At 44.8% G+C, this 26,985-nt stretch overlaps 2 protein-coding genes across 2 annotated transcripts in view; one reads left to right on the top strand and one right to left on the bottom strand.

The window, feature by feature from the left end:
- Positions 1-1,193, bottom strand: part of ABLIM1 (actin binding LIM protein 1) — a 212,515-nt gene extending 211,322 nt beyond the window's left edge. The window contains exon 1 of the mRNA XM_054163606.1: positions 861-1,193. Within this exon, the coding sequence (XP_054019581.1) occupies positions 861-873 (13 nt within the window). The 5' untranslated portion in view covers positions 874-1,193. The remainder of the gene's footprint in view (positions 1-860) is intronic.
- Positions 1,194-15,707: 14,514 nt separating this feature from the next.
- The window catches only part of FHIP2A (FHF complex subunit HOOK interacting protein 2A), a 33,770-nt gene continuing 22,492 nt past the window's right edge, over positions 15,708-26,985 (top strand). Inside the window, exons 1-3 of the mRNA XM_054163233.1 lie at positions 15,708-15,898; positions 23,352-23,430; positions 25,312-25,481. Coding sequence (XP_054019208.1) covers positions 15,854-15,898; positions 23,352-23,430; positions 25,312-25,481 — 294 coding nt within the window. The 5' untranslated portion in view covers positions 15,708-15,853. The remainder of the gene's footprint in view (positions 15,899-23,351; positions 23,431-25,311; positions 25,482-26,985) is intronic.

Genomic DNA, 26,985 nt, shown 5'->3' with positions numbered 1-26,985 from the left:
CTATAATAAAAAAAGACCCAGAAGCATCAGTCTTCAGCCACACCTGCATCAGTTTTTCATATTGTAAGGAGAAGTTTGGGACAAACCAGGATCTGCAGTCAATGAGGCTAGTCTGTTCTTCTCCAGCCCAGAATCTCCAAGCACACAGACAGAGCCTATGCACAAACGCATGCAAAGGACAAAGCCTATTCAAAGTTTAGGCCATAATTAAAGCAAACGCAAATTTGAACTGAAACTTCAAAATGCTAATTTTCAGCCAGATACAAATATTCACCACAAGTACGATCTGACGATGGGATTTACCGCCACACCCGAAGAGGAGCACCTGCTTTACAACGACAGGACAAGCCAGATGCCTTGCCACTGCTCAGCAGACACGCCAGTACCAATCACTTAACATCGCCTAAGCAGAAATAGCCACCGACTTCAGACCTTAACCCCCCTCACCACTACCAGCCCTTCCCTGCACACATACACACTCCCATCATCATTTAAAACGCACCAACCCGCCGCCCCCCGTGCACTGGGAAGAGACCAGGCGGGGTTCCCACGCCTCGCCCGGCAGGTGCAGCTGGATGCCCGGCCCCGAAGGATGCTCTGCGGCGCTGAGACCCGCCGCAGCCCGCTCCGGAGCCCCTTCCCCGGCCGAGCTGCAAAACGGTATTGGCAGGCGACGGGCAGTGGCGCGGGGTAACCTCTTCACTTTTCCCCGGTCCGAAATCGCCCGCACAACCTCCGCCCAAGCGCAGCGAACGGGGCACTGCAGCACGGCCAGGCGCGCAAGGTCAAGCGCGGCTCCTCCGCCGGCGCCCAAGGAGCTGGCAGGGACGCGGACCCGGCGCCGCGAGTCAGGGACCCACCTCTGGCAGACATGGCTCAGGCCAGCGGGGACCCCGCGGAGCTCCAGCGGCGGCAGCGCACGGCCCGCACCGCCCTGCGCCCTCCGCGCCGCGGCGGCCGATGCAGGGGGGGCGGCGGCGCTGGGCCGGGCTGGGCCGGGCGGGTCCGCGCCGCCGTCGCCGCCGCGCTCCCTCCCTCCGTCCCTGCCCGCCCGCCGCTGTGCGGGGCGGCGCCGGGGGCCGCCCTGCGGTGGCTGTGGGCGAGTGTGAGCCCGAGGGCGTGTGTCCGTGTGCGTGTCCGTGTGTACCGCCGCGAACCGGCCTGCCGGGGCGAGGGAGGGCCAGCGGAGGGGCCGCGGTGACTCCCGTGAGGCGGGACTGAGCGGTGGGAGCGGTGGCGGCGGGGCGGGGGGGCAGAGGAACCCGGCGGAGCTGGCTGCCGGTAGGGCGGTGGGGAAGTGTCACACGGTGGGTGAGCGGGGCGCGGCTCGTCGCACGGCGATGCGCTCTTGGAGAGCCACAGCGGCCGCAGGAGCAGAGCTGGAAGAAGCACCTGGGCCAGACCGACTGCTCGTTACAGCGCTGGAGAGGTGCGTGTGCTACAGCCACTGACTGAGCCGTTCGGCAGCTCGGCTATGACCCGACGCTGAAATGGGTGGCACAGCTTGAAAATCACCCAGTGAACAGCAGCAGAGCAGGGCACCTGCACATCTGTGTGTACATAGTGTGTGAACATAAAAATCGTAGCAATGTTGTCTGCAAAACAATCTTGGCATTAACATAGAGGAAAGAGTACTCAGCTTTTGCCACACTCATTAATAAACGTAGCGAGCAATCAGCTGCAAAGCACCTTAGAAGAAGATCAGTATCTGCTGGACATCCTCCCCACAGCAGACTAGACTCCAGTCGAAACCAGCCAAACACTCCCAAGCCACACTAAAAAGAAAAGCTCTATGCTACCAGTTTATTAGATGCTGGCAAGAGTTAAGCAAAACAATAATCTAGTTTGTCAAGAATAACAGGTTAGAAGACCACATCAGAATAGTGAAAACATTAGAGCAGGCTCTTATCAATTTCAGAATGGGCAACTCTCAACTCAGAAAGCACAATCTGTGGTGTTCTGTGAGGAGCCAGCATGCAAACTAAATGACAGGAGAGACTGAATCACACTCCTCCACTCTGTTCTACCCTACACTATACAGCTGCATACTAGCAAGAAGCCTACACAGTTTTTCCATTGGAAAAAAAAAATCACCAACAAAACAATTTTTGTAGCTAAGATATCTAAGAGAGGTGGAAAAGATTGCATCACAGAGTATCCATGGAGCAGAAACGGGTGCTAGTAACAGATGTGGTCAGCAGGAGCAGGGAGGTCATTCTGGCCCTGTACACTGCACTGGTTAGGCCACACCTTGAGTACTGCATCCAGTTCTGGGCCCCTCAGTTTAGGAAAGATGTTGAGTTGCTGGAACATGTCCAGAGAAGGGCAACAAAGTTGGTGAGGGGTTTGGAACACTAGCCCTATGAGGAGAGGCTGAGGGAGCTGGGGTTGCTTAGCCTGGAGGAGGCTCAGGAGAGACCTTATTGCTCTCTACAACTACCTGAAGGGAGGTTGTAGATAGGCAGGGGCTGGTCTCTTCTCCCAGGCAACCAACACCAGAACAAGAGGACACAAGTCTCAAGCTGCACCAGGGGAGGTTTAGACTGGATATTAGGAAGAAATTCTTCATAGAGAGGGTAATTGCCCATTGGAATGGGCTGCCCAGGGAGGTGGTAGAGTTGCCATCACTGGAGGTGTTTAGGAGGAGACTGGATGGGGGGGCTTGGTGCCATGGTTCAGTTGACTAGGTGGTGTTGGATGATAGGTTGGACTTGATGATCTTGAAGGTCTCTTTCCAACCTGCTCTGGTCTATTCTATTCTATTCTATTCTATTCTATTCTATTCTATTCTATTCTATTCTATTCTATTCTATTCTATTCTAATGTACCACACATTCCCACTGCTGCTGGAGCGTGCAGCCTGACCAGTGACCCTGATCTATCAGACCAACCCTCTGGCAGTACTTGCATGCCACTCACCTTCCCCATTACACCAGCTGTGCAGGGAGTACCTATGTGTAAGAAAGCACAGAGACAGCAGCAGAATGGCCAGCACACATGCCTTCTCTACAGGTGGTACATGCACAGAGAGTTGGCACATCTGTCTAGCTGAATTTGTGTTCACGCTCACACACAGCCATGACTTTTAGTCACATCCAGCTGCTTACCATAAATTAGCCCAGTGTCCCCCACACTTCAGTTTGATCATACTCCTTATGCCATTCTGTTTTCTTGCCCATTGCAAGTGCTTCTCTGACCTGCAAGCAGGAATGAAGTCAGTATCAAGTTCTTCTTCCAAACTCCTAGGGCATTATCTTTAGTTGTTGATCTGACATCCACTTGTAAAACTCTTCCTTTCCCTGCTTTCTTTTCAGAAATGAGTAAAATTTTCCACTTGCAAAACAACTCAAGTTTTCCTTCATGTCCAAAAGAGCCAAGGTTTTCTTCAGTCAATGTACTATGACAGCATTTTGTATTTTTAATTGAGTCATTTCCTAAGCACTTCCTTCAGTGAGTTTCCAGCTAGCACTACCAAGGATTCTTCTGTGGGATACTTAATAGGTGGCTTTAAAAAGAAGGTTCGGGAACATGCAGAAATTAGCTTTTTAATCAAGAACTTCCTTTCTTTATACTGCTAGGAAGTAGGAAGGGAAAGGCAATTGTAATTTGGGTTTCTATGGAACACAAAGAGTTTATTCCATTCACTGTGTAAAGTCGCTAAGGCAGAGAAGTTCACCAGACCTGTTGGTCAAAGAATGCTAAAATGGAGCAGACACAGTACTCATTAATTTAAAAGAGCTTTTTAGTGGCTTTCTGGAGGAATTGCTGCAGATAGGAGTTACTACATTCTCCTGTCTGCCCACCAAGTTCCCTCCAAGAAGTTTTAGATTTGGAAAGGAAGAATTTGAATTCAAGTCAACTGAAAGTTATGATTCAGAAAGAGTCCTACATTCCTACAAATTTTGTAGCAGTTAGCATTTTGGAAAAGAAACAAAAATGAAGGAGAAAAGCTGCAGTGGGAACTCAATGGTTACCAGTCCTGGAGGGTACATATTCATTGGCCGTAAGTACCAGCCAGGCAATCTGCATGTGTGCAGCTGAATCAGCACCTCTAGCTGCTGTCTCAGATCCTGCCAGTATCTGCAGCGTGTGGAAGAAAGCTGAAGAGGATGGAAAAGGGAGGTAGGAAAGAGAACAAATGAGACATCACTATTACTACTTTACAGATTAAGACTTCAGATACTTAGACCAGAGATTTTGAGTCAGAGAAGATGGACAAGCCAATCCATGACCTCACTGCCATATCTGCAAGGGGTGGTCACATACCCTCCTATGCGGCCCCTCTTTTCTTACTCCACTCCATCTGCTCCTGCTTCCCTCACTGCAGCATCATCACCATTGGTCTGATCCTCAAGGAACTACTTCAGCTCGCTAATTAGCAAAGAATTGCTCACCTTCTTGCACTGGCTTAGTTTTCTGCCAGGTAAGGCTACAGAAGGATAGAGAAAGAATCCAAAGGCACAGGAGCAGGCATACTAGAGATGACAGAAGGTGAGTGCAGAACTGCACAGACAGGAAGGGGTAAGGAGAAACCATTAGAGGGAAAAGAGTCTTTTGAGCAGCAGCAAGCTATTGAGCTGTGTGATTGGCTAAGCCATTTCCTGACTCCTTTGAAAGTCCATTAAGGAACAGTGATTGATGTTTTATTTCAGGCGTTATTTCTACCTGAGACTTCTGAATCAGTCATCTGGGAAGCAGAATCCTACCTCCTGCATTTTCCTGTTGACTGTACAGAATGTACTTGCTTCTAGTGCAAGTACTGTACTGAGCTCTTACAGCAAATACATTTCCCCACTCATGATCTGCACAGCAACATGAGAGAGAATCACTCCCTTTGCTTTTCAGTAGCTTGGGGACCAAGACTCAAGACACCAAAGTTGGACACTCTGCCATCTTTGTAACATCCTGTACACGTGGAACACACCACTGCAAGTTTTGTTCTTTGGCTTTCCAAAAATTTCCTGGTACCAGACCCTACTCCCTGCCCTTCTTCTTACCCATTTGCCACCCCTTCAAAAAGAAGAAATAAATCATTGCTATTTTAAACATCCATCCTTGGAAAAAAATGAAGGTTAAAATCTGATTTGTCCCTCATCACTTTTTGAATCAGCTTGAAACATACTAAAGCAGGAGAGCGGTTTTAAAAGTCATTAAGACCCCATCAGCTGTATGTCATCTTTTCTCTTTCTTTCTTTCTTTTTTTCACTCCTGAAAATGAGGGGAGAATTGACAGCACAGACGAAAAAGCAGGTAGAAGTCAGACTTACGTCTTTGTCTGATGGAGATAACTTATCAGTCAGAACATATCCATCTTTGCGCAGTATGTTTCCTCTGGAAATCAGATCACGGTGACCAAGGTTAGTTTTTGGTGGGGGGTTGGGGGGAAAAAAAAGGCAAATTCTTTCAGAAGTAGGCTTCAAAGAACAACTTCTATAGGCAAGGCAAATGGCAAGGATGGCCAGGACTGACCTGAATAATCTATTTAACTTCTTTTACTGAGCTGACATTGGGATGTTGAAGAATGATGGATTTTTCGACATGTTTTTATCACACATCCCACCATAACTCCACTGGCTCCTTTCTTAGAGAAATCAGACCTATAACAGTCATCCTAGAAAGAAATAAAACCTACAGCATCACTAAGTATTATAATTTAATCAGCATTTTAATGAGCTTACAATAAATAGTTCTCTGTGACATGAATGACATGAAAGCAAGGCAGCTCTCTTACTTTCAGTATAAGATTCTAACTAGAATCTGCAATGAGTCAGTGATGGACATCATGTCCATATAAACACATGGCCTTCCACTGATTTCCATGAGCTTCAAGGGCAGCTCTCACTAGTCTCTTCTGAGAAAAGTTCCTGTTTATGTCTTTCAAAGGAGAATTAGTCTTCAAATTAGTCACAGCAAACATTAATAGAAATTATTTACTGAATTTATCTTCCCCAAATATCCCACATAGACACACATAAAGACACCTGACATAAAAAGAAAGGGAAAATAACCCCAAAAGTTAGAAATAAACCAGAGTGAAAATCTCTCAGCACTCCTATACATAGAAAGCTTTAGGAATGAGTAGTAAGTATTAATCTATAGTTGCAATCATGAGTCAGACTCTGAGAAGTGTCTGCATTCTGTTGGGTACAGCCATGCTTACGTGGGGTAAAAAGTTGGGGCCAAAGAAATTAATTACCTAAATCAATGTAAAAGTAATGCACTTTGACATCTGATCATAAGAGGTTATGCTCATACTTAGGTTTCTTCCCATAGTCCTGGATTCCACACATTGCTGAGGCTGTCTTCATTTCTCAAATACTAATTCCTTTATGTGCATTTTCTGTTCTGAGCACTGTAGTGCAGAGCCCTCTGGCTGAGAAGTACAGAAGTGGACAGGCCTCCCTTCAGAGCACATCAAGCTCAATCCTTAATTAGCTGGTGGATGCAATTTGAGTTGAGAGACACAAAAGACTGGCTCTTTTTCAGGAACTGAATGCCTTGCTCCTTGTCATAGTAAGGCAAGATAACAACCTCTAATCCCAAACATGACACTCATCAGTTTTACATCTAGGACACATGCCTATGTGTAGATACATCCTCTGAGACAAAATCTCCCTGGAACTGTGAGAGTCAAAGGCACAGCCTTACAGCCACAGCTTGAATCTTCTCCTGTTAGTCTTGCCCTGTGCAGCCAGGTGCATATATTCTGGATATTTACTTTCTCTTGCCTTTTCACATCTACCAATGAATGTATCCGTTGCACATGTGAGACGTTTAAAGCTCAGATCTAGCCGAGTTTTCTCATGCAATATTTTCCTTTCAATATGTTAAAAGAAAACTAAAAGGAAGAAAAACAAACCCAGAAGGTTTCATTTATTCACACGGCTTTTTTTTTTTTTTTTTTCCTTTTTCTTCTTTTTGGTCTACTTTTGAATCTGTTTGAGTTTAGGGCTGATCCTAATTCTCCACAACATTCAGTTGTTTATTTCACAGCAAGTCACGCTGACAGCTGAAGATGCCAGCAGATGACGGAGTTCTCCGGTCGAGCGCATCGCAGAAGCAGAAAGCGAGGCCAGGCTGCCCTCTGCTGGCCACCAGCTAGCACTGCGAGGAACTGCTCACCAGTAGCTCATGGAAACCGATTAATGCTGCCACAAGGTTTCCACGTCTGAACAGGGAATTTCGATGTATGTTGTCCATGTAATGCCAAATATAACAATGGGCTTTCTGTTGCCTGGTTCTTGGAGAGGAAGAAGGAAACGCAGGCTGCACTTGTTTGATGCAGCACTCGGGCATCCCAGGTTCAAATAGATCAATATGACACCACATGGGAATACCTGGGAGACCCAGAGGCTGGGGAAAACAGCTTCTGAACACAATACCAGACAAACGACGTGGATGGAAATCCTTCACTCGGCACGTGTGCTGCCAGGCAGAAAACAAGGACAGTGCATTAGAGCACCAGCCCAAGATCTAATCAGGAACAGGTTCCATTATAATAGGCATACTACAAACACAGGTCTGCTTACATCAGCATTTCACAGCATGAGGACTGAATGTCAAACAAGTCCAAAGCAGCCTGAGGCAAAAAAAACAGGGATGAGCAACAGAAGCATTTCTGGATGACCCTAGGTCTACTATCGACTTCATTTTCTTCACTTGTTGCCATCTCCAGCTCAGTTCCTTAAATGCTTCATCCAAGTACAGATTCCTACAGGGCTGATGACTCAGAAAAGGATCAAGCTGTACATACTTTTTCTAGAAATGCATTTTGGCTCAGAGTACAGCCTCTGAGCATACATTCTGACTGGAAGGAGTTTAGATAGCTCCCCTGCCCTCACCTACAGGTAAAATAATGCAGCAGTGATATATGTGGTCAGTCTCACCTCTTTGGGAGCCACACAGAATTCAGTTAGTTGTCAAGAAGGACCAGTATTTGAATATAAGACCCCTCCTAATTTTTCTGGGATTTAGTTGTTGTAAAGATGCAGATATCAAGTAGGATGTGATAGCCACAGGGGTAAGTCAATGTCTTTACAAACTCAAATCAGTCCTGTAGCTTCAAGTCACATCATACCTCAGGGTATTCAGCCTCCTGGAAGGGATGAAGAGCAGCATCAACTTCTCATAATCCAGGAGGAAGCAGTTATGCCACCTGGATACTCACAAGTCTATGGAGCCAGATGGGATTCACCTAAGAGTGCTGAGCAAGCTGGTGGAGGAGCTTGCCAAGCTGCTCTCCATCAGTCAGCAGTCCTGGTTAACAAGGGAGGTGTCAGATGATTGGAGGCTTGCCAATGTGATAACTATCTACACAAAGGGCAGAAAGAAGGATCCAGGGAACTCCAGGCCTGTCAGCCTGGCCTCAGTATAGGGGACAATTATGGAATGATTCATCTTGGGTGCACTCACATGGCAAGTACAGGATAATGGTGGGATCAAGCCCAGCAGACACAGGTTCTTGAAAGGCAGGTCCTTCATGACCAACCTCACCTCCTATGACCACCTCTTAGTGGATGACAGAAAGGCTATGGACATTGTCCAGCTGGACTTTAATAAAGTTTGACACTGTCTCCCACAGCATTCTCCTTGAGAAACTTCAGTGTACTCTTTGCTGGATTAAAAACTGGCTGGACAGCCAGGCTCAAAGAGTTGTGATAAACAGAACTAAATCCAGCTGGTGGCCAGTCACAAGCTGTGTGCCCCAGGCTCAGTATTGGGGCCACTTCTGTTAGGGCACCACCACCAGGTTTGCAGATGACACTGAACTGAGCAGGAGTGTTCCTCTGCTTGAGGGCAGGAACGCACTGCAGAGAGATCTGTACAGGCTAGATGGGCTGAGGCCAGTGACATGTGGTTTAACACATTGCTGGGTCCTGCACTTTGGTCACAACAACCCCCAAGCAACACTATAGGCCTGAAGAGTGGCTGGAAAATGGCCTGGTGGAATAAGACCTGGGTGTGCTGGTGGACAGCTAGCTGAATATATGCCAGCAGTGTGCCCAGCTGGCCAAGAAGGCCAATGGCATCCTAGCCTGTACCAAGAACAGTGTGTCCAACAGGAATAGGGAAGCAATCATGCCCCTGGACTCAGCCCTGGTGAGGCCACAGCTTGAGTACTGTGTTCAGTTTTGGGCACCACAGTACAGGAAACATATTGAGATCCTGGAGTCCAGAGAAGAGAAACAAGGCTGGAGAGGGGTTTGGAGAGCATGTTGTACGAGGAGCAGCTGAGGGAACTGGGATTGTTTAGCTTGCAGAGAAGGTGGCTGAGGGGAGATCTTATTGGTCTCTGCATCTGAAAAGAGGTTGTAGAGAGGCCAGTGCCAGACTCTTCTCCCAAGTAATTAGTGACAGGATGAGAGGAAATGTGCCCAAGTTGTGCCAGGGGAGGTTTAGGTTGGACATTAGTAAAAGCTTCTTTAGTGAAAGAGTGGTGAGGCATTGGAACAGGCTGCCCAGGGAGGTGGTGAAGTCACCATCCCTAGAGGTGTTCAAGAAGCATGTAGATGTGGCGCTCCAGGATATAGTTTAGTGGTCATGGCGGTTGGGTTGTAGTTGGACTTGATGTTCTTAAAGGTCTTTTCCAGCATTAATAATTCCATGATTCTGTGATTTCAGAACTAAGAGGGACAACAGAACTACTAAGATGATGGGCTGCCAAGTGTAGCAACCAAAACTTTTGCAAGCCAACAGGCAGCAGCTAAGCCCAGAGGTAACATTATGAGTTGCTTTACCAATTCATTCTACACAGGATACACAGGGTTGCTTTTTTCTCCCCCAAAGAATAGCTGTGAGGGATTCTCTGAATCTTGCTTAGTGTCCCATAGATGAAGCAAGGTCATCTGTGCCCTCTTCTGGCAAAAGCCTGTTTCTACTAGGAGGCCACAAGCAGCACTCAAAAGAGTTATGGGCCCCCTTCTGATACAACCAAACGCTGGAGATCAGTGTTCACTATCCATGGAGTTACATCACAAGATTCTGTGAAGAGCTTTGTGACACTAGGATTTGGGCCTCTCTAGATTACTGTGCTATCAAACATTTAAAATTAATAATGAAGCCACTACCAAGGACCTTGCATCAGAAATATTTTGGACATCTGCTTCAAAATTAACATACTTTACAATGTCAGTATTTAGTATCAGGCTTCATGGAATACTTAAAATTATGCCCCAGGACAAAGATATCTGAACTGAAGCCCTGACAAAACCTACTTTTAATTGTGGACTAATGTGAAAGAGAGATCTGCTGCAAGCTTCTACGCTTGCTCAGCAGCAGTGTGCCCAAACTATTTTGCATAGCTCATATTGACTCTAAAGATGAGCTTTTGCTCATGATTAAACAGATTATCTGATGACATTTTAGGAATGAACAGATTATAGCTCTAAATCCAAAGATGTAAGTAACAGTGAATTATATTTTTTTTCAATGCATTGGAAAACAACAAAGCAGTCAGAGCTGATCTGAAAATTACTCAGAAATCTGTTAGTAGGGTCAAGGCTAAACACCTACATTCTCCCCAGAAATACATGCAGATGCTGGTTGCTAGTCTTCTCTCTCTGCAAGTACACAGACAAATGGTTGAGGGAACCAATATACAGCAGGTGGACAACTCAAGTATTTTTTTGCCAGTATGTTGGGGCAAAATCCAGTTTTATGTCTTATACCACACTGAGACTCCTGCAGTCATTATGGCTGCAATATAGTGCAAACTCAGAAGTTTATCATTAATCTTTGTCTCAGCTTCCACTACCACAAGAATAAGTAAACTTCTGTTCCTGCTAACTGGCAGACTTCAGCAAAATAGGCTAAGCTCCAGCTGACCATATTTGAGAGTATTTTATCTTGTTTCAGTAATTCATTATGTATGTTCTAACACTTGCAGATACCATTATGGCAGAACATTCATACATTTACTTACAGAGGGAAGCTTGGATTCTAACACTTTGAGTGGTATCTGAAGAAAACATGGTGAGTTTGGAAAACAAATATCCCACTTCAATAACATGTCCTTCTGATCTCCTTGTAGCTTCCCTTATAATCCATCACATAAGCTAAAGCAGAGTAGTGCAGGCAGTATAACTGAGGCCTGAACATAATAAATAGCCTACTGGCAATGTGTATTTGTCCACCCAACCCAGTATCGAGTCTTCCATGATGGCAATGAGTGATGGTGGAAGAACACTTGCAGATCTGACAGGTAGGCAATTAGACAATAGATTAATGACTACAGTTTGTAACATGAGAATGTCTCTGCAGAAGAAGCAGATGTGCAGATGGGGAACATGATGCACAGACCGTGGAATGCCTGAAACGGTGATTTAAAGAAATAGTGCACAAGCTGATTACATGCTGCTACCAGCAACTCAGCACGGAGGAAGGTGCAGCTGAGAGGACAGACAAGCAAAATATTCATGATGGGAAATGAAAGTAAACAGAAGCACATAGGATACTACAAATAAGGGAGGAGTACAGGGTGGACTTCAATCCTGTTGTGTGCTGCTTCCTATCCAGTGCACAGAATGCTCACTTTCAGCAAGAGACTCCAGAATCAGGAAGGTATGAAGATGATTTTAAACATCTCTTTGTGCCTCCTCAAAAGCAGAGATCATGCTAAGCAGAGCTAACATTTCATTCTTTATTTCATCAAGTAGTCACTGCAAACATAGATGTCAATCTGGTGATTGCAAATACAATAAATCCCTGCACAAAGCAGAAACAGACATTATATATAGCTCTGCTAGCATGTTTTCATTCTGGGGTACAGAAGTGTGCCTTCCAAACCCTCAGCCTCTCAGAAGCAAAAGTCCAGACTGCAGGGAAGTTCTTCTGTAATGTAGACCAATAGATCTATTAGAGACTGGCCTGGTGCCATCAATCCAAACAGCAGAGAGATTTTGAGATAAAAGGCTGGCACATTATCTCACTGTTTCACTCCATTTAGACTGATTTAATCTAGAGAATTTAATTAATTTGTAAGAAGGATAAAAGTCGGTTCCCAAAAGCTCTATCAATTAAAACAGCCTTGCCTTCAAGCTGTGTCTTGCCTCACACTCAGGCAAAACACTTACTGCATGTGCCACCCTAAAAAAGAAATACCTTGCCACAAAAGCAACTAAAAGCAATCAGCAGAGCTCTGCTCTGAAGAGTATTAAAATAAGTAGCAATACTTGTGTTTACTCCAGTGGGAGCAACATCAAGTGTGAGCAGGTGAAGTATTGTTGCTTATGACATGTATTGCTAGCCTGTCCCTAAGACAGTCACTTCCAATTGAATCATGTCCAGTGAGCACAAGAAGTATCCAAACAGAATGAAACCTCATCTGAGGTCAGATCTTTTGCATTGACACCGATGAAGTAATTTTTCCATTAGTTTCCAGGGATCTGCCTTACCACTGGTCTGCCAGCATTTATCTAATGTTCCCAGCAGTGAGAAATACCTCCATGGACTTGAGAAATTTGAGCATAAAACCCACCCATATCTACAGTTTGCAATAGGCATAAGCACCACAGAGTGGATTTTGCAGTATGGCTACAAATTCCACCTCAACACACTGTAAGTAAATGCAGGGTTATTTGCAGAGACTCAATTTGTTGAATAGGCTTAGGAATCATCACACCCCTGCGATATTTTCTTTCCTTTGCTGCAAGACATTTCATATTGAGGAGTCCTTATATAATGTCGCCTTTACAATCAAAACCTGAATTCCAACCACAATGAAATCCTCTGTTTATAAAAACCAATGATTTTTTAATATGCATCAGGCACTCTTAGAATAATGAGGCCCTCAAGCATTAGAAAAGCTTTACCTCACCAGCTGTGGAGAGGTGACTTATGAGTTCATAAATTGTGAAGTACACTTAGGAATAGTCTCACTGTTATAAAACTGTCTCCTTTTCTATCTTCATGACACCTCACTGCTTCTTTATTAATGCTGCTGCTCAGAGATGGGAAGGCTCAGGCCCACCCAAAAGGCATTTTTGCAAAAAACAAATGGATTGCAAAGAGCATTTGAAATTACCATCTTTTCTCAGACATCTTAAATCAAGCACCTCTGCCTTAAATTCACATTTTCTTCAGAGAGGATGTAGGCTCCAAAACAGTATCTATGGTGAGAGAACAGGAAGGTCCCCATTAACACAGTAAATACCTTCACAGTGATGTGAGAAAAGCTGGCTCACCACTCAGCTCACTTGCTGACAACCTGTTTGCATTCAAATCCACATTTGTCATGTAGATTTGTTTTGCCCTTTGCTTTTCTTTCTAATGGAAGCAATGCAAACCTGCAGCACAAACTACACAAGCAGGCTGAATATAGCTCCCGAGTTGTAGTTACGACATAAAAATACTAATATAAATAAAAACATACCTATAAAATATACTTTAACATTAATAATAATCTGGATGTGTTGCAAAGCTATAGTGGACACCACTTACATTTGTCTGAAGAGGAGTTTGTCTGTGAGAGCACACTTTAGAAGCCTAACAGAAACCTTTCTGTTAAATCATGTAAGATTTGCACCTTCCAAATGCAGTACCCATGCAGTTAACTACCTAAACACAGAGACAGTACCTATGTTTCTTCATGTGACTGCCCACTAAGAACACCTCCAGAATGTAACTCGATGAATTATAGAATCATAGAATCAATAAGGTTGGAAAAGACCTCAGAGATCATCAAATCCAACCCATCACCCAACACCTCATGACTAACCTCATGGCACCAATCCTCTCTTGAACACCTCCAGGGATGGTGACTCCACCACCTCCCTGGGCAGCACATTCCAATGGCCAACAACTCTCTCTGTGAAGAACTTTCTCCTCACCTCAAGCCTAAACTTCCCCTGGTGCAGCTTGAGACTGTGTCCTCTTGTTCTGGTGCTGGTTGCCTGGGAGAAGAGACCAACCCCCACCTGGCTACAACCTCCCTTAAGGTTGTTGTAGACAGCAATAAGGTCTCCTGTGAGCCTCCTCTTCTCCAGGCCAAGCAACCCCAGCTCCCTCAGCCTCTCCTCCGAGGGCTTGTGCTCAAGACTTCTCACGAGCCTCACTGCCCTTCTCTGGACACATTCAAGTGTCTCAATGTCCTTCTTAAATTGAGGAGCACAGAACTGGGCACATGACTCATGGTGTGGCCTAACCAGTGCTGAGTACAGGGACAGAATGACTTCCCTGCTCCTGCAGGCCACACTACTTCTGATGAACAATAAGCAGATATTTTAGGGGGAAAAAAACATAATTATCTTTGACATGTATGTTATTTGATACGTCTGCATTTTCAGAAGGAAATAGCTAGTTCTGCTCCTTAGCCACTTCAGCAAAGATGTCCACATACAACTAGTATTTACTTCCACATAGTACGTGGACTGTACCTCTCCACACCTGCCAAGCATGGAAATAAAAACAATCAGTATGGCAGGATCATGACTAAGGCTTCATCACAAGATGAAGTTGTAGTCAGACTTTCCAGATCACACAATTTAAAATACACCAGTTAAATAGTTTTGTCCTGACTTTTGATTTGTCTCATATGCTCCTAGCACATGAGGAAGTTTATGCTCATTCATCTCCAAAATTTAACTAGAAAGCTGTTCTCCACTTTGTGCTACAGGATCTCTGCCCTGTCTCATACTGGTCTGTCACTTTCTCAACATTTCACTCTGCTCCCCAAGTGTCAAATCAGTCCTATTCCTCTACTTTCATTTGCCCAGCATCCAAACATTCTGCCATCAACTATAGCTATGCCCAAAACACCACACTGCTCACCAGCTACATCTATAACCTCTGCTCACACCACCTTACCTCTGCTTTTCCTGTACCATGGGAAAATGCCAGGGATGGTGTTTTTCTTTCTACTATTTGGCTTGGAGGTGAAGTAAAGACTTCTTTGTTGTCTTCAAATCTCTTGGTGGGGCGGAGAGGGGAAACAGCAGTGACACAGGTAAGGTGCATTACCATGAGGCCTTCTCATGCAGCCTTATGCTGCAAGGCTCAGAAGGACCACAGCCAGGACATTGTCACCAGACCTACCAGCAACAAGATGTCACTGAATTTCTGAGCTTATCACCCTTATGCTGCTTTGTGGAGAAACAGACATTTCATTGTTTCCCCGAGGGCCTCACAGTCCCTGAGGATGGTCACAGATCCCAACTGTCCCAGCAGAGAGCAAGCCAGGCCTTCGGCCACCCACACCTGGGCTGCTCCGTATCTGGGCATATTGGCAGTCGCGGATGGTCTTCCAGCCCTCACGAAGCAAAGAGGTCCCTGTAAACCCAGGGACCTTTGTTGGAGCCTGATGGCCTCTGGGCTTGGAGACAGCGGTGGTGGGCGTCGCTTCCCCCTTGCTTCCCTGTCCGAGAGTTGCCAACAGGGGTGGGGGGCTGCTCGGGAGCACAGGAGCTCGCTGCCCACTTTCAGCCCTGGCAGTGTCCTGCAGTGCCCGCAGCCTGTGCCCTGGACAAGCCCGGCGCAAGCGGCCCCGTATGATCGACAATGTCAGGGGCACCGGGCCAAGCCGCCCCGGGCGGAGCGGAGCTGAGCACACGACGCTGGGCCGGGCCGAGCCGCCCGGCCGGGCCTCCCCGCGGCGCGGCTGGCTGCGTGCGGGGGGTGGCGGCCCCTGCAGGCCGTGCCGGGACGGACAGCTGAAGTCTCGGCAGCCGTCGCCAGAGCCCGGCGGTGTCAGTGCCACGGTGTCCGCCGGGAAGCAAGAGGCAGAGTCGGCGGCCGTCCGCCCGCCCGCCCGATCCCTGCGGCCAGGACCCCGCATGCAGCCCTCACCCTGGAGCGGCGGCGGCGGATCGAGGAGCTCTCGCGGTCCTCCCGGCAGCGGCTGCTCCAGTCGCGGGACAGGATGTTCTCCAAGTTCACCTCCATCCTGCAGCACGCCGTGGAGGCGGTAAGGCCGCCGGCGGACCCGGCTACGCCGCACCGGGGATGCGAGCCGGGCCTAGTCGCCGAGCGGGCCCCGCGGGGGAGGAGCGGCGCTGGGAGGGGGGCTCCGAAGCGCAGCGCCCCTTCCCCAAGGCCTGTTGTCGGGCCAGAGCTAGCGGCGAAGGGCCCTGCCCAGCCGGCACATCCGCTGGTCCCGCCGATCTCGACTCGCCCCTGCCGCGGGGCAGGGAGGCGGAGGCCGAGCTGCCCGGGCGGGCTACGGCCAGCACCGCACGGTGCCGTGGAAGGGAGCGAACTGGCCAAGCGCGGGCCGTCGCCGGCCGGGGCTGCCGGAACAGAAGGGAGAGACTGCCCGGGGCTCCGCTGCGGGCCGGGGCGGCTCCGGCACAGCCCCTTTGGCCAGCGGGAGCAGCCTCCGGGCTGTCACCGTTGCTAGCGTGCGTTCCTGGTAGGCCCCGGTGCCCCGAGCTCGGCCTGAGGGCAGCCCTGACCCAGCCCAGCCCAGCCCGTGCCGGCTGCTTTCTGCCAAACAAACAAACAAACAAAAAAGGGAAGTGAATTCGGGAAACTCTGTAAAGGTTTTCGTCTTGTCGTGGCTAGCAGACAACTGTCGCCGTCTCCAGTGCTTTTGTGTGATGTTGCCACTTCCAAACAGACGGGTTTAGCCCTGGTTTCTTTTTCATTTGGGCTGGGTGGCCGAGGGGACTTGGGGTTATCAACGCTCAGTTGGATGTAATGATGGAGACTCACACATCTTTGCCCATGGGGAAAGGAAAGCAGCAGGGCCTCTTTCTGAAGCCGCTGTTTCTATAGGCCGCATTGGACTGCCTGCTTATCAGGACTCGTTTGCACTCGGTTTATTTTTGTTTGGGTTTTGGCGAGGTGGGACCCTGGTAGTAATGCACCTCTGGTTTTCAGTGCCTGTCTCAGTAAGCTAAGACACCTACAAGACTGAGTTTGGAGAGCTGCATCTTTGGTTAGGAACTAAAAACTGGCATTGCTGGAATACTGCTGGAAGTGAAGGAGGAACGTGTTGATGGAAAATGGTTCAAATGGTTGAAAAAATAGCCAGCACACCAAATCCTACCTCATGTGAGGGGCACCCTTTGTGCATTGATGTATGCCTCTGCTGCAAGTACTTAAGCATAGGCTTTGTTTTATATGTGTCTGTAGTTCCGCAGTCTTTAGCAGGGCTGTTAACGTTAACTGCATATTAATTAACTGCAGGTTCCTAGTTTGCTGTTTTAGCAGTGGAGTGGTAATTGGAAAGAAATGTTTTAATGATGAAACAACTTATTTGAAAACTTGCTTTGACCACATATGAATGCCTTCAACAGACAGTGCATTCATTGAAGGAGAAACAGAAATTGGTGGTTGCCTGACTAAAGAAATCTTGTTGTGGTGAGCTGTGCCACGTTTTGAATAAGTAAATGTCTGAGACATGCAACAGTGGAGAAGTTATTCCTTCAGGCCTACCAATTCAAGGTAACTCATAAAAGTTACTCCTAGAAGAATGTTTACATTACTGGCATGTACAAAAAATCCACAAGAAGAAAGAACTGCATTTGTTTGAGGTCCATAAAAAACTAGTGAGTTGAGTGTAAAAGCAGGGATAGTAGGGAGACTGGATGAGGCACTTGGTGCCATGGTTTAGTTGATTAGATGGTGTTGGGTGATAGGTTGGACTCAATGATCTCGAAGGTCTTTTGCAACCTGGTTAATTCTATCTTTTTTTAACCACACCTCCCCTCAAAAACCCCTCATAAACAGATTGATAATATCACTTTGCAAGTGACTGCTGTCCAGCAGCATGCTGTATGTTCTTGCTCAACTCTGGTGTCCCTTTCAGAGTTGCCCCTCCTGCTCACACCACTGTGATGGACCTGCTGATAATAAGTACTGCACTAAATTGCACATGCAGAGTTGTGACAGGCAGCACGCAGCACATGCTAGAAGTGAAACATAGCATCACAAAAGCAAGAAGATAGCATGAATGTTTCTTGTTTTCCACTAATTCAAAGACAGAACAGAGAAACAGACACTCCTAACAGGTTTTGGGGCTGTATCTGACTTTAAATCTTTAGTTTGCTCTCTTTGTTATAAAAGTCTGTGGGTCTTTATACTAACCAGAAAATGAAAACGGGTGTAGATCCTAAAGATCAGTTATGTCCACCTTGATGCTGACTGCTGTTTTCAGAACCTAGAGAATTTGGAGCATCATTTTTTTTTCTTGCTGTTACTGCTTTTATTTCTGCCAAACTTGTGCAGCCTCAAGATGACTCTGTTTCAGCCCTGAATATGAGTAACAGAACTGGTAATGAAGATAGCAAATTGTCAAAGGTTATGAGTGCCTGGGGAAGTTCAGTTGCAGCTGAAGAGTTTTTAGCTGAGCTGGACCCTTAAATACAGTTGAAGTGCCTGGGCTTAGCTTTATTCACGGAACTACTTTAAATTTTAATTGTTTGGATAGATCTTCTCCCCTGTCATTGCTCCTACATAGCAGTTACATAATGTCCCTGTCCTGCCTCAGGGCCCGCAGGCCTACATTTAAATAGTGAGTTCCGGTGTTACTAGGTACTTGCTGTTATCTGATGGGCATACCCATCTCTGAACTGTGACAAGGCGTTCCAAAGGTTGACAGTCTGCTACACATAGGACTATTTGCCTCTCTGTTGTTGTGAGTGTACCAGGCTTTAATTGATTATCTTATGACATCACTGTGATGAGGCAAACATAAGGGACCAGTTGCTTTTTATTAAGACTTTTTCTTCCCCTGAACAACTCAAAACTTTAAGTCTTTTCTGCCTAAATTGCCCAGGTGTGTGAAATCATACTCCTGATTTTCATTAGAACTGACCCATACCTTTTGCCACATGTTTCTGTATGTCAATTCTGCCAGTAGTTTAGGTACTTACACCCGTTCTGGATTTCTCTGCAACATCCAGATGTGCAAGGAGACCATGGCATTGTCCTGACAGGGCATCCTTAAACTGTGTTGGGTGGACTGGGGAAAATAATGGAGGGGGAGGGCACTGCAGTCTTTGTTCTGTTACCTTACTTCAGGGCACAACAGAAATGTACCTTCTTTCATGTTCACGTTTTGAAGCAGAACAGATCTTCAGAAGGAACTGAGTCACTGCAGGTACTGCTCCGAAATCCTTAACTGTCTAACTGCCCAGAACAAGATTTGTTCTTCTTGAACCCACTTCATTTGATGTAATGACCTCACATTACCGATTGTTTTAACATTGTGCTGCTGTTAACAAATTATAATGACCAAGTTTAATGCATGGCTTGCAAGCCTGTGCAGTCTTAATTTTATATGTGAAACCAGTGAGCATTGTAAACTCTGTGCATTCATCAACTGAAGAAATAAAGTAAACCTTCAAGCATTAGTCCTTTCCTAGATTTTCCCTCAGGGCAAAACGTTCCCACTAGTAAGTAGTGAGGTGGAAGAAAAAACACTGAGTGACTACTGTAGTTTTCCTTGTTTCAGTGACAGGAGTGTGCGTGCACTTCCCCTCCGTTTCTCTTTGACCCACTTTCCGCTTGCTTTTTGATGCTGGCATCTGACCAGATGGTACCTGTTGTTCTTTTATACAGTGCTTTCTTTACTTTCTGAACTTGTCCAAAACATACCAAGTGACAGCTTCTCTTGTTTCCATTTTCAGTATTGAATTGCACCTCTGAAAAGCATGCATGAAAAACATGACAGTGATCAGTACGTGCACAAAGTGATTGCTGTTAAATACTGGGTATTTATACCTTTCTTTGCTCTTCATGTTATTTCCCCTGCCCCCCTGCCTAAACACAAACTCTGTGTACTTTGGAAAACTGCATGGAATTGTATTTTGGACAGATTTTATAACAAGCAGACTATAGTTCTGGTCAAAGATCTAGAGTTCTCCTGAGAACAGCACTTTCCCCGTAAGGAGTCAGGGTTTGATCATTAGTAACTTATTGTCACCAGAATGATAAGGCAGCATGTGTTAAGTTTAGCTCATAAGTGAGAACACTCACTCACTCACTCACTCACTCACTCCCAGGAAGCTCCACTGCTGGAACTGGGAAATAGGTGGAGGAGCTAATGAATGCCTGCTCACATGGGCTGTTTTTCAGTAGCATTAGGGGGGGTTTGGCTATTTCATACACTAACACCTATGATGCAATCATTACCATGTTGGACTTCTTTCCCTCTCCCCCCCCCCCCAGGGAAGAGATCTTCACTTTGAGGTTAGAAAGCCATAGCTCAAAATTAGTAAGAACATCTGTAGTTACATCAAAATTAATGAATATAACTGGAAGAAACACCTTTCTTTCACATTTGAAAAATAGCAGGAATTAATGGCTTTCACAATGAATTTTGTTTTGCTTCAGAATCTTTACACCAGTATGTGTACTTTTACAAGAGAGTGATTATTCAGTTTGGCAACTGTAACATATGTTTCACCTCAGCTGGTGGCTCATAATTCATCCTCAAATAGAAAGTACAATTTCAGCCTAAAATTGCCTGACATAGTAGGTAGGGTTAGGGCATGTAAAACCCAAGTGTTTAGAAACTTCTATTTTTCTGATGCTTTCCAGCGCTGGGCTTTGTAAGCTGGTGTCTTCACCTTGATTTTGCATCTGAAGAAGTTAAGAGAGTTGGGTTGGTTTGGGGGATTTTTTTTTTGTGTTTTGTCGTTGTGGGTTTTTTCCCCCCATTTTTTGTCAGTAAAACACTTCTCTCGCAGTAATACACAGCATTACTGGAGTTACAGCTCTGTTAAATATTCCATGCAAGAGCTGTATTTCAAACAGCAAATTTGTGCTAGGTCCATCTGCTGTGGGAAGGCTAATTTGGGGATGGGGGTGCTTGAGCTGAACAAGTAAAGAAGTGCAAATTCTTCTGCGTTGCTCAGAGTTGCTGAGTCTGGTAGCTCAGTGCAGGCAAATCTCCCACAGCTCTGTAACACCACAGCCAGCTGGTGGCAAGGTTGATAGCGTATTCCAAATAGCCAAATGTATATGCTAACGGCATCTCTGTTTGGTATCTCTGTCTTGCAGTCCTCAATCAGAAAAGACTGTGAAATTGCTCAGTATTTTAATTAAAAAGGGCGGGACCTGTCCCTGAATCACCTTTTCACTTCTAAGAAGAGTCCCTGGAGGCGTTTGTTGGGAGGGAGAATGTCTGTATCCACAGTTCTCTCCGGCAGCAGATAAATTATTGACAGTGCTGAGAAGCGAAATCCTTTTCCTGGCACTACTCAGAGGAACTAAATTCATCTCCAGGCAGATGAGGCTAGAAGAAGTGGAGAGGAAAAATCACATCAATTGAGGATAAATCTTTAATGTTATCTATCATGTGTTGCTTGGAAATACAATGGTCTGAAAGGCCTGGTGTTCCTCAAAAGTGTTCTCTGTGCTGTTTATCAGCCAGAGTTGAGGGATTATTTCTTTCAGTTTTGCTGCAGAAAGATGTAAAATGATTCTTAGGTTGCTTGAAATAAACATCTGCAGCCACAAGTGTGACATACAAAGCATGATACAAACCAGCATATGCTCAGTCATTCCCTTATTCTTCCGAATTTCAACAACTAGTAAACTTCATAGTAAAATAAAACTACTTTTATCCCATATGTTGTAGTGTCTTAATATTTCTTCTGTGGTAGCTGGTGTGCTAAAGTGCTGCTCTCAGTGCCTAGCCATAGAAATGTGGAAGACAATGCATCCCCAGACTTTCAGGGAATGGAAAGCAATGTCAGTTTGATTTCCCGGTTGCCGTTTGTGAGGACGCAGTTCCACACAGGATGCAGGTGCAGATAGTTTGTCTTGCATTTCAAAGTCCTGCCTGCAAAGGGTCATTAACAGTTAGTATTCCACGTCCTTATCACAGCCTGTCTTGCTGTTTGTATACTGAGCTGTATGTCTGCACCAAGATAAATCTCAGTGTCACTGAATTCAAGGAGAAAAATGATGTAAAAAACTTCCAAGGCTTTTTCAAAGAGACCAACAGGACTTGCTGGAAAGTTTACAGATGTCTGAGCCACGTGTTTCTGTTTGCCCAAGAACTCAGCACTTTTTAGACACTACAAGGAGATACCAGAGCAGTTTGGAGTTACTAATCTCAAAAGTGGCATCTGTAGCTTCTGCAGGGAAAAATTCTTCATTGTGAGGGTGACTGAGCTCTGGCACAGTTTCTCAGAGAGGTTGTGGAATCTCCATCCTTTGATGGGGAAACTGGCTCTAGGTGGTTGTGCTTGAACAGGGGAGTTGTACCAGATGATTTGTGAAGGTTTCCTCCAGCCTCAGCCACTCTGTGTTTCTGTGCAGGGTGATTCAGTTGGGGTGGTTCAACTCCTTATTCTTCAGAAATGGGCACATCAGTTTGTGTGTGGGATTCTTCCTGTTTGCCCAACGGTCTCATTGCTGCCATCGTGTCAAGCAACAATCCTCTATTTCAGGATTGTCTATAAAAGAATGGTTTGGGGACTTGGTTATCAAAACAAAAACAAGCACAAAAAGCCTCAAGCAAATAGGCCTCAGTAACAACAGACCCTCATGATCTGCTGAGTGGTGTGGGGGGTTCCCTATAGGATTCCTGATTTTACCAGCTTGAAACATTTTATATTGTGGTTACAAACCCAGTATTGGCCTCAGCTCTCACGCTGAACAGCAGAGTTGTGAAATGATTGTGGTCTTCTTTGTTTTCATATGCTGCCTGTGGTGTAGCAGTTGTTTGTGCCTGTGCTCAAGCTAGGTGAGAGAGGGGCATTACTCATGTTGACTGAGTAGGAGACTATGTTTGGTTCTTGCAGCATGTTATTCCTGGATGCCTGTCACACCCAAGTGGCCATCCCAGATTCCAAGAAATAAAAAAAGGAAAAGTGTTTGCTTGGTTTTGGTTTTTTTAAAGAGCAACTTGTCAAGCTCTGGGGATGGGCCCCATTTGCCAAAAAAAATGAAACAAAGATCTTTTTAAAAGCAAAGGCTTAAAGATTAGCAGGAAAAAAGGCATGGCAAAACCTCCATAGCTAATTGGTATTTTCAAGGGAGCAGAGGGAGAAAGGAGAACAACCTACAGAGAGGGAGGACGACATCAAGAGCAGATGTAAAAGAACATAATTTCTCCTACAGGATGACACTCTGAGATCTAAACAATTCAAGGCTACGTTTCTGGTGCTGCTTTGCTGTATGTGTAATTACTTTTGTTGCTTCAAAGACATTGTCTGGTCATAGAGACATCACAGAGATTATAAGTGATGTTCACAAGCTAGGCAGTATGACATGGGGCTCGTGCCATGAATAATGTATGTAGCCCATGTTGAACGTAAAAGAGCACTGAGTAAGAATTGTAGCAGCAGTAGTCTGCAGCAGTTTACTTCCAAGTGCAAGATAAAATTCAATTTAATCTCTGAGGAAATATTTAATTCCTAATTGTTTTCTGTTTGTTTTGTGTGTTTTTTTTCCTCCCCTAGCTTGCACCTTCGCTTCCATTACAAGAAGATTTTGTTTACCACTGGAAAGCAATCACCCATTACTACATAGAGACATCAGGTAAAAAGGGGGGGGGAGGGAAAAAGCCAACAACATTCTGATTTTGTCCATTTATTATGAAAAGTAGAATTACCAATTTCAGTGTTGTTAAAACGTGCATATTAAGAAATAGGAAAATGAGTCATCATAATAACAATAATATATATATTCCATAACATATATATATTATATATTCTTTATATGTATATACACACACCATATATATTTTATATATACATATATATTATATAACATAACACTAATAATTAGTAATTAAAAATACTGTCTACCACCATCCATCTCTTAAAAAGTAGGCAGGGAAATCATTGAGGGAAGAATTCTTTCTTATCACATAGATGATTAAACCTTTTTGTGTCCAACACAGTTTCTATCTTCACACACTCTGTTTAATCTAGATAGACAACTACAGAAATCTAGTCCCTGCTGTTAATGTTGCTGTTTTACATCAGAGATTGTCTTTTTCTTTGCATGATTTTTATCAGAAGTCATTTTGTGGTCATAGATCTACCACACATACATGAGTTCCTCGTGCTTGGCATTAGAGCATTAAGTATTTATTCTTTAGTGTCTTGTCTTCATGAAAGCTATTTTGGTAACATAGCTCTGAAAAGAGAATTTGGGCAGATTTAGAACACGTTTTGGTAAGACTTTTCCAGACTTTATTCTGCTCTTCTTAAAAAAAAAGGGTATTCTGATGAAATATGGTTGCAATTGCTTCTCTTTACACTTTTCTCCAGTTTCCTGCATATAGTTATGCAGCATTTAAATTTAACATGTTGGGACCTTTAAAACTATTCAAGTTTTCAAAGTGAATGTTAGCAAGTTTTCCCCAGGGTTATTATTTCTGCACTTCTGATAGAGTAGCTGTTGAATGTGTGTTTGTGCCTGGGACTGGTGATCTTGTTTATATCAATATTTACACTCTAGCAGCTGAAACCAGACCCTTGGTTCTAAATACTCGTCTTTTGGAACGCTATGTGATGTTTCCTAAGGTAGAAATGGCAGGGTGGTAGGGGAAAACTGATACCTGTGGTTACGTGGTGCAGAATAAAAGCTGACCTCTCTCCCAGACTTTCAAAAGCCTTGTGAAAAACAAGTGGATGTATTTCTGTCCTCCGCAGTGAGCACACAATTATGCCTAGGAAATTCAAGCAAAACACTCTAGGCTAACTGAAGGTTGTGGTAGAGACCAAAATCACTCTGACATGGCAGTTTTCTTGTTTCCATTTGCATGCAAGTGACAGTTATTTTTAGATCATTGCATAAGAGGTAGCAACCATTTCTCTAGCAGGATAGTTGTTGAAGCAGAATGTAGCTGCAAAGAATAAAAAGGAAAATCTCCACACGGGGACGTGCTCTACAACGTTAATGCCTGCTCCCACCACCAGTAGCATAAATCAACAGCAGCTTCATGACTTGAGTACAATGAAATCAGAGTCTTACCCTTTCTTTTATAAAGTCTGAGAGAATACTACCTTAAGGCAGAAAGGATAAAAGACAAATCTAAAAAACTTGAAGAATAAACAGCACAGAGAGAGGGTGAGTGCTAACCAGAAGCTTGAGAGTTAAACCTTCCTCTCCCTAATCTTGGTTTCTGGCTGTACAGGTTTTCCTCTTTGACTGTGTTGTGCATGTTTTGAAATTTGGCATTTCCCCTTTTCCCCATTGCAGGGTCAGATAGTTGCCTAATGCCATGTTCCAGTTTACATTGCCAGATGCAGTTCTGGAAACTCAATTGAAGTCATGTTCAAAACCCCGTGTGCTTTATGTAGGATTCTTTAAATGAGTGGCCATGTTCTAAACTTTGAAATTTGGAACTGAACTTAAGAAAAGTGTGGACAATGTTTTAATGATTCTTAATTGCACATCTCTTCTACTTAGATGACAAAGCTCCTGTGACCGATACCAACATTCCTTCTCACCTGGAGCAGATGTTGGATATTCTTGTTCAAGAGGAAAACGAGAGGGAGTCGGGTGAGACAGGACCATGTATGGAATATTTGCTGCATCACAAGATTTTGGAGACACTCTACACGCTAGGAAAAGCCGATGTATGTACTTCTCAGCAGAGCAGATTATCTTTTGTGTGAGCTCCTAATTGTAATAGGGACTGAAGTTCTACAGTAGGTGGTAGTGTGGGACACTGAACTCCAGCAAATAGCTGTTTGCTTGTTACTAACATATTGGAAATAGCAGTCTTTTACAAGTGTGATCAAAGTGAGACAAGTGGTGAGATGCTAAAACACAACACTCAGATTTGTCCTTCACCACTCTGATGGTATGGAGTGTGAAGCTAGAAGTAGAGGAAACTATTTTGTTCAGTTTAAAATTTTCCTGCCATCTAAAAGGTAGTAATATCTCTGTTAAATGCTTAGAGATTCTTAGGTGGAAATTGCTGTATCAAATACCAGTTTTATTTCATTTTTCTGAATGTGATGAGTTATTGCTCAGAAAGATTTCCAGTCAGAAAGCATTAATTTAAGCTGATCCCTAAGCAGCTTTCCTAGATGAGTCTTGTTGACTGCAGGTATGAATACAGCCCTTGGCCCTGTTGTCTGGTTCTTCTCATGTCTGCTTTGTGGCACATGTGGAATCAGCTTCATGGTCTTGGATTCTTATTGCTATCTTTCTTGGCAGATTTATAAGGTGAAACATACGGGGTTGTATGGCTCGTGGGGTGAAGTAATGTGGCAGTCCTTGTGCTAGAACTCTTTGTATCCTGATGCAGATTCAGCTAGGAAAGGATAGTGGTATATCCTGTTCCAAGGATCAATGAAGCTCTCTGTGGTTTCATTCTTAGTCTTTCACACATTGTCATGAGTTTTTAATCTACTTGATTTTACAGTGTAGGGTACCAGCTGTCTGAGCCTGGGACGTTCCTAGCTCTAGAAGGGCAAGTGCTCTACAGTTCTGTTACTATACCAGATGTCCTATGAACAGGCTAAGATACCTGATGTATTGAAAGTCCTTGCTCAGAAATACAGCTCATTCAGTAGTCTGGAAACTTTGTTCAGAAACCAAGAAGAAATGGTGACATCTGTGAAGTGGGTAATTAGTGGTATGTTTCTAAGAGTTGAGAAAAGTCATTTTGCACTCATGCAAATGTGCCTGTACAAGCAATTCTTGTACAGCCTGTCTTTACACTTTGCCACTTGTGAGTTGATACATGTGAAGTAAACACAGTTCAGTGCTTGCAAGATGTTGCAAAGATCTGTTGCTAAAAGAATAATGTTATTTCACAGCAACCACTTAGACTTGTTACATTATTGGAGGTGCACCTCCTGGTGCACGTTTTGCCATTATTTCCAACAGATTGTTTGACAATTCAGTGGTAATTCAGGATTAATAATCTAGGGATAATGACTTCAGAACGAGAACCAGATTAGGTAGTTGTCATAGCTGGCAGTGAACCAGGTGTGGGAAATTTTGTGGGTTAAAATTAACTTCTGGTAAAACAGCATTTGCTACTTTGATAGAACATGTTAGAGTCAGGGGAGGTTTAGCTAGGTACATAAAGGACCAGGAGCCATCAGATCTCATGGAGATAGGAAGGTA

This window comes from Dryobates pubescens, chromosome 8 (genome assembly GCF_014839835.1).
Source record: "Dryobates pubescens isolate bDryPub1 chromosome 8, bDryPub1.pri, whole genome shotgun sequence".
NCBI classification, from domain to species: Eukaryota; Metazoa; Chordata; class Aves; order Piciformes; family Picidae; genus Dryobates; species Dryobates pubescens.
Note: the sequence above shows the minus strand (reverse complement) of the source record. Positions and strands in the feature narration are given on the sequence as shown.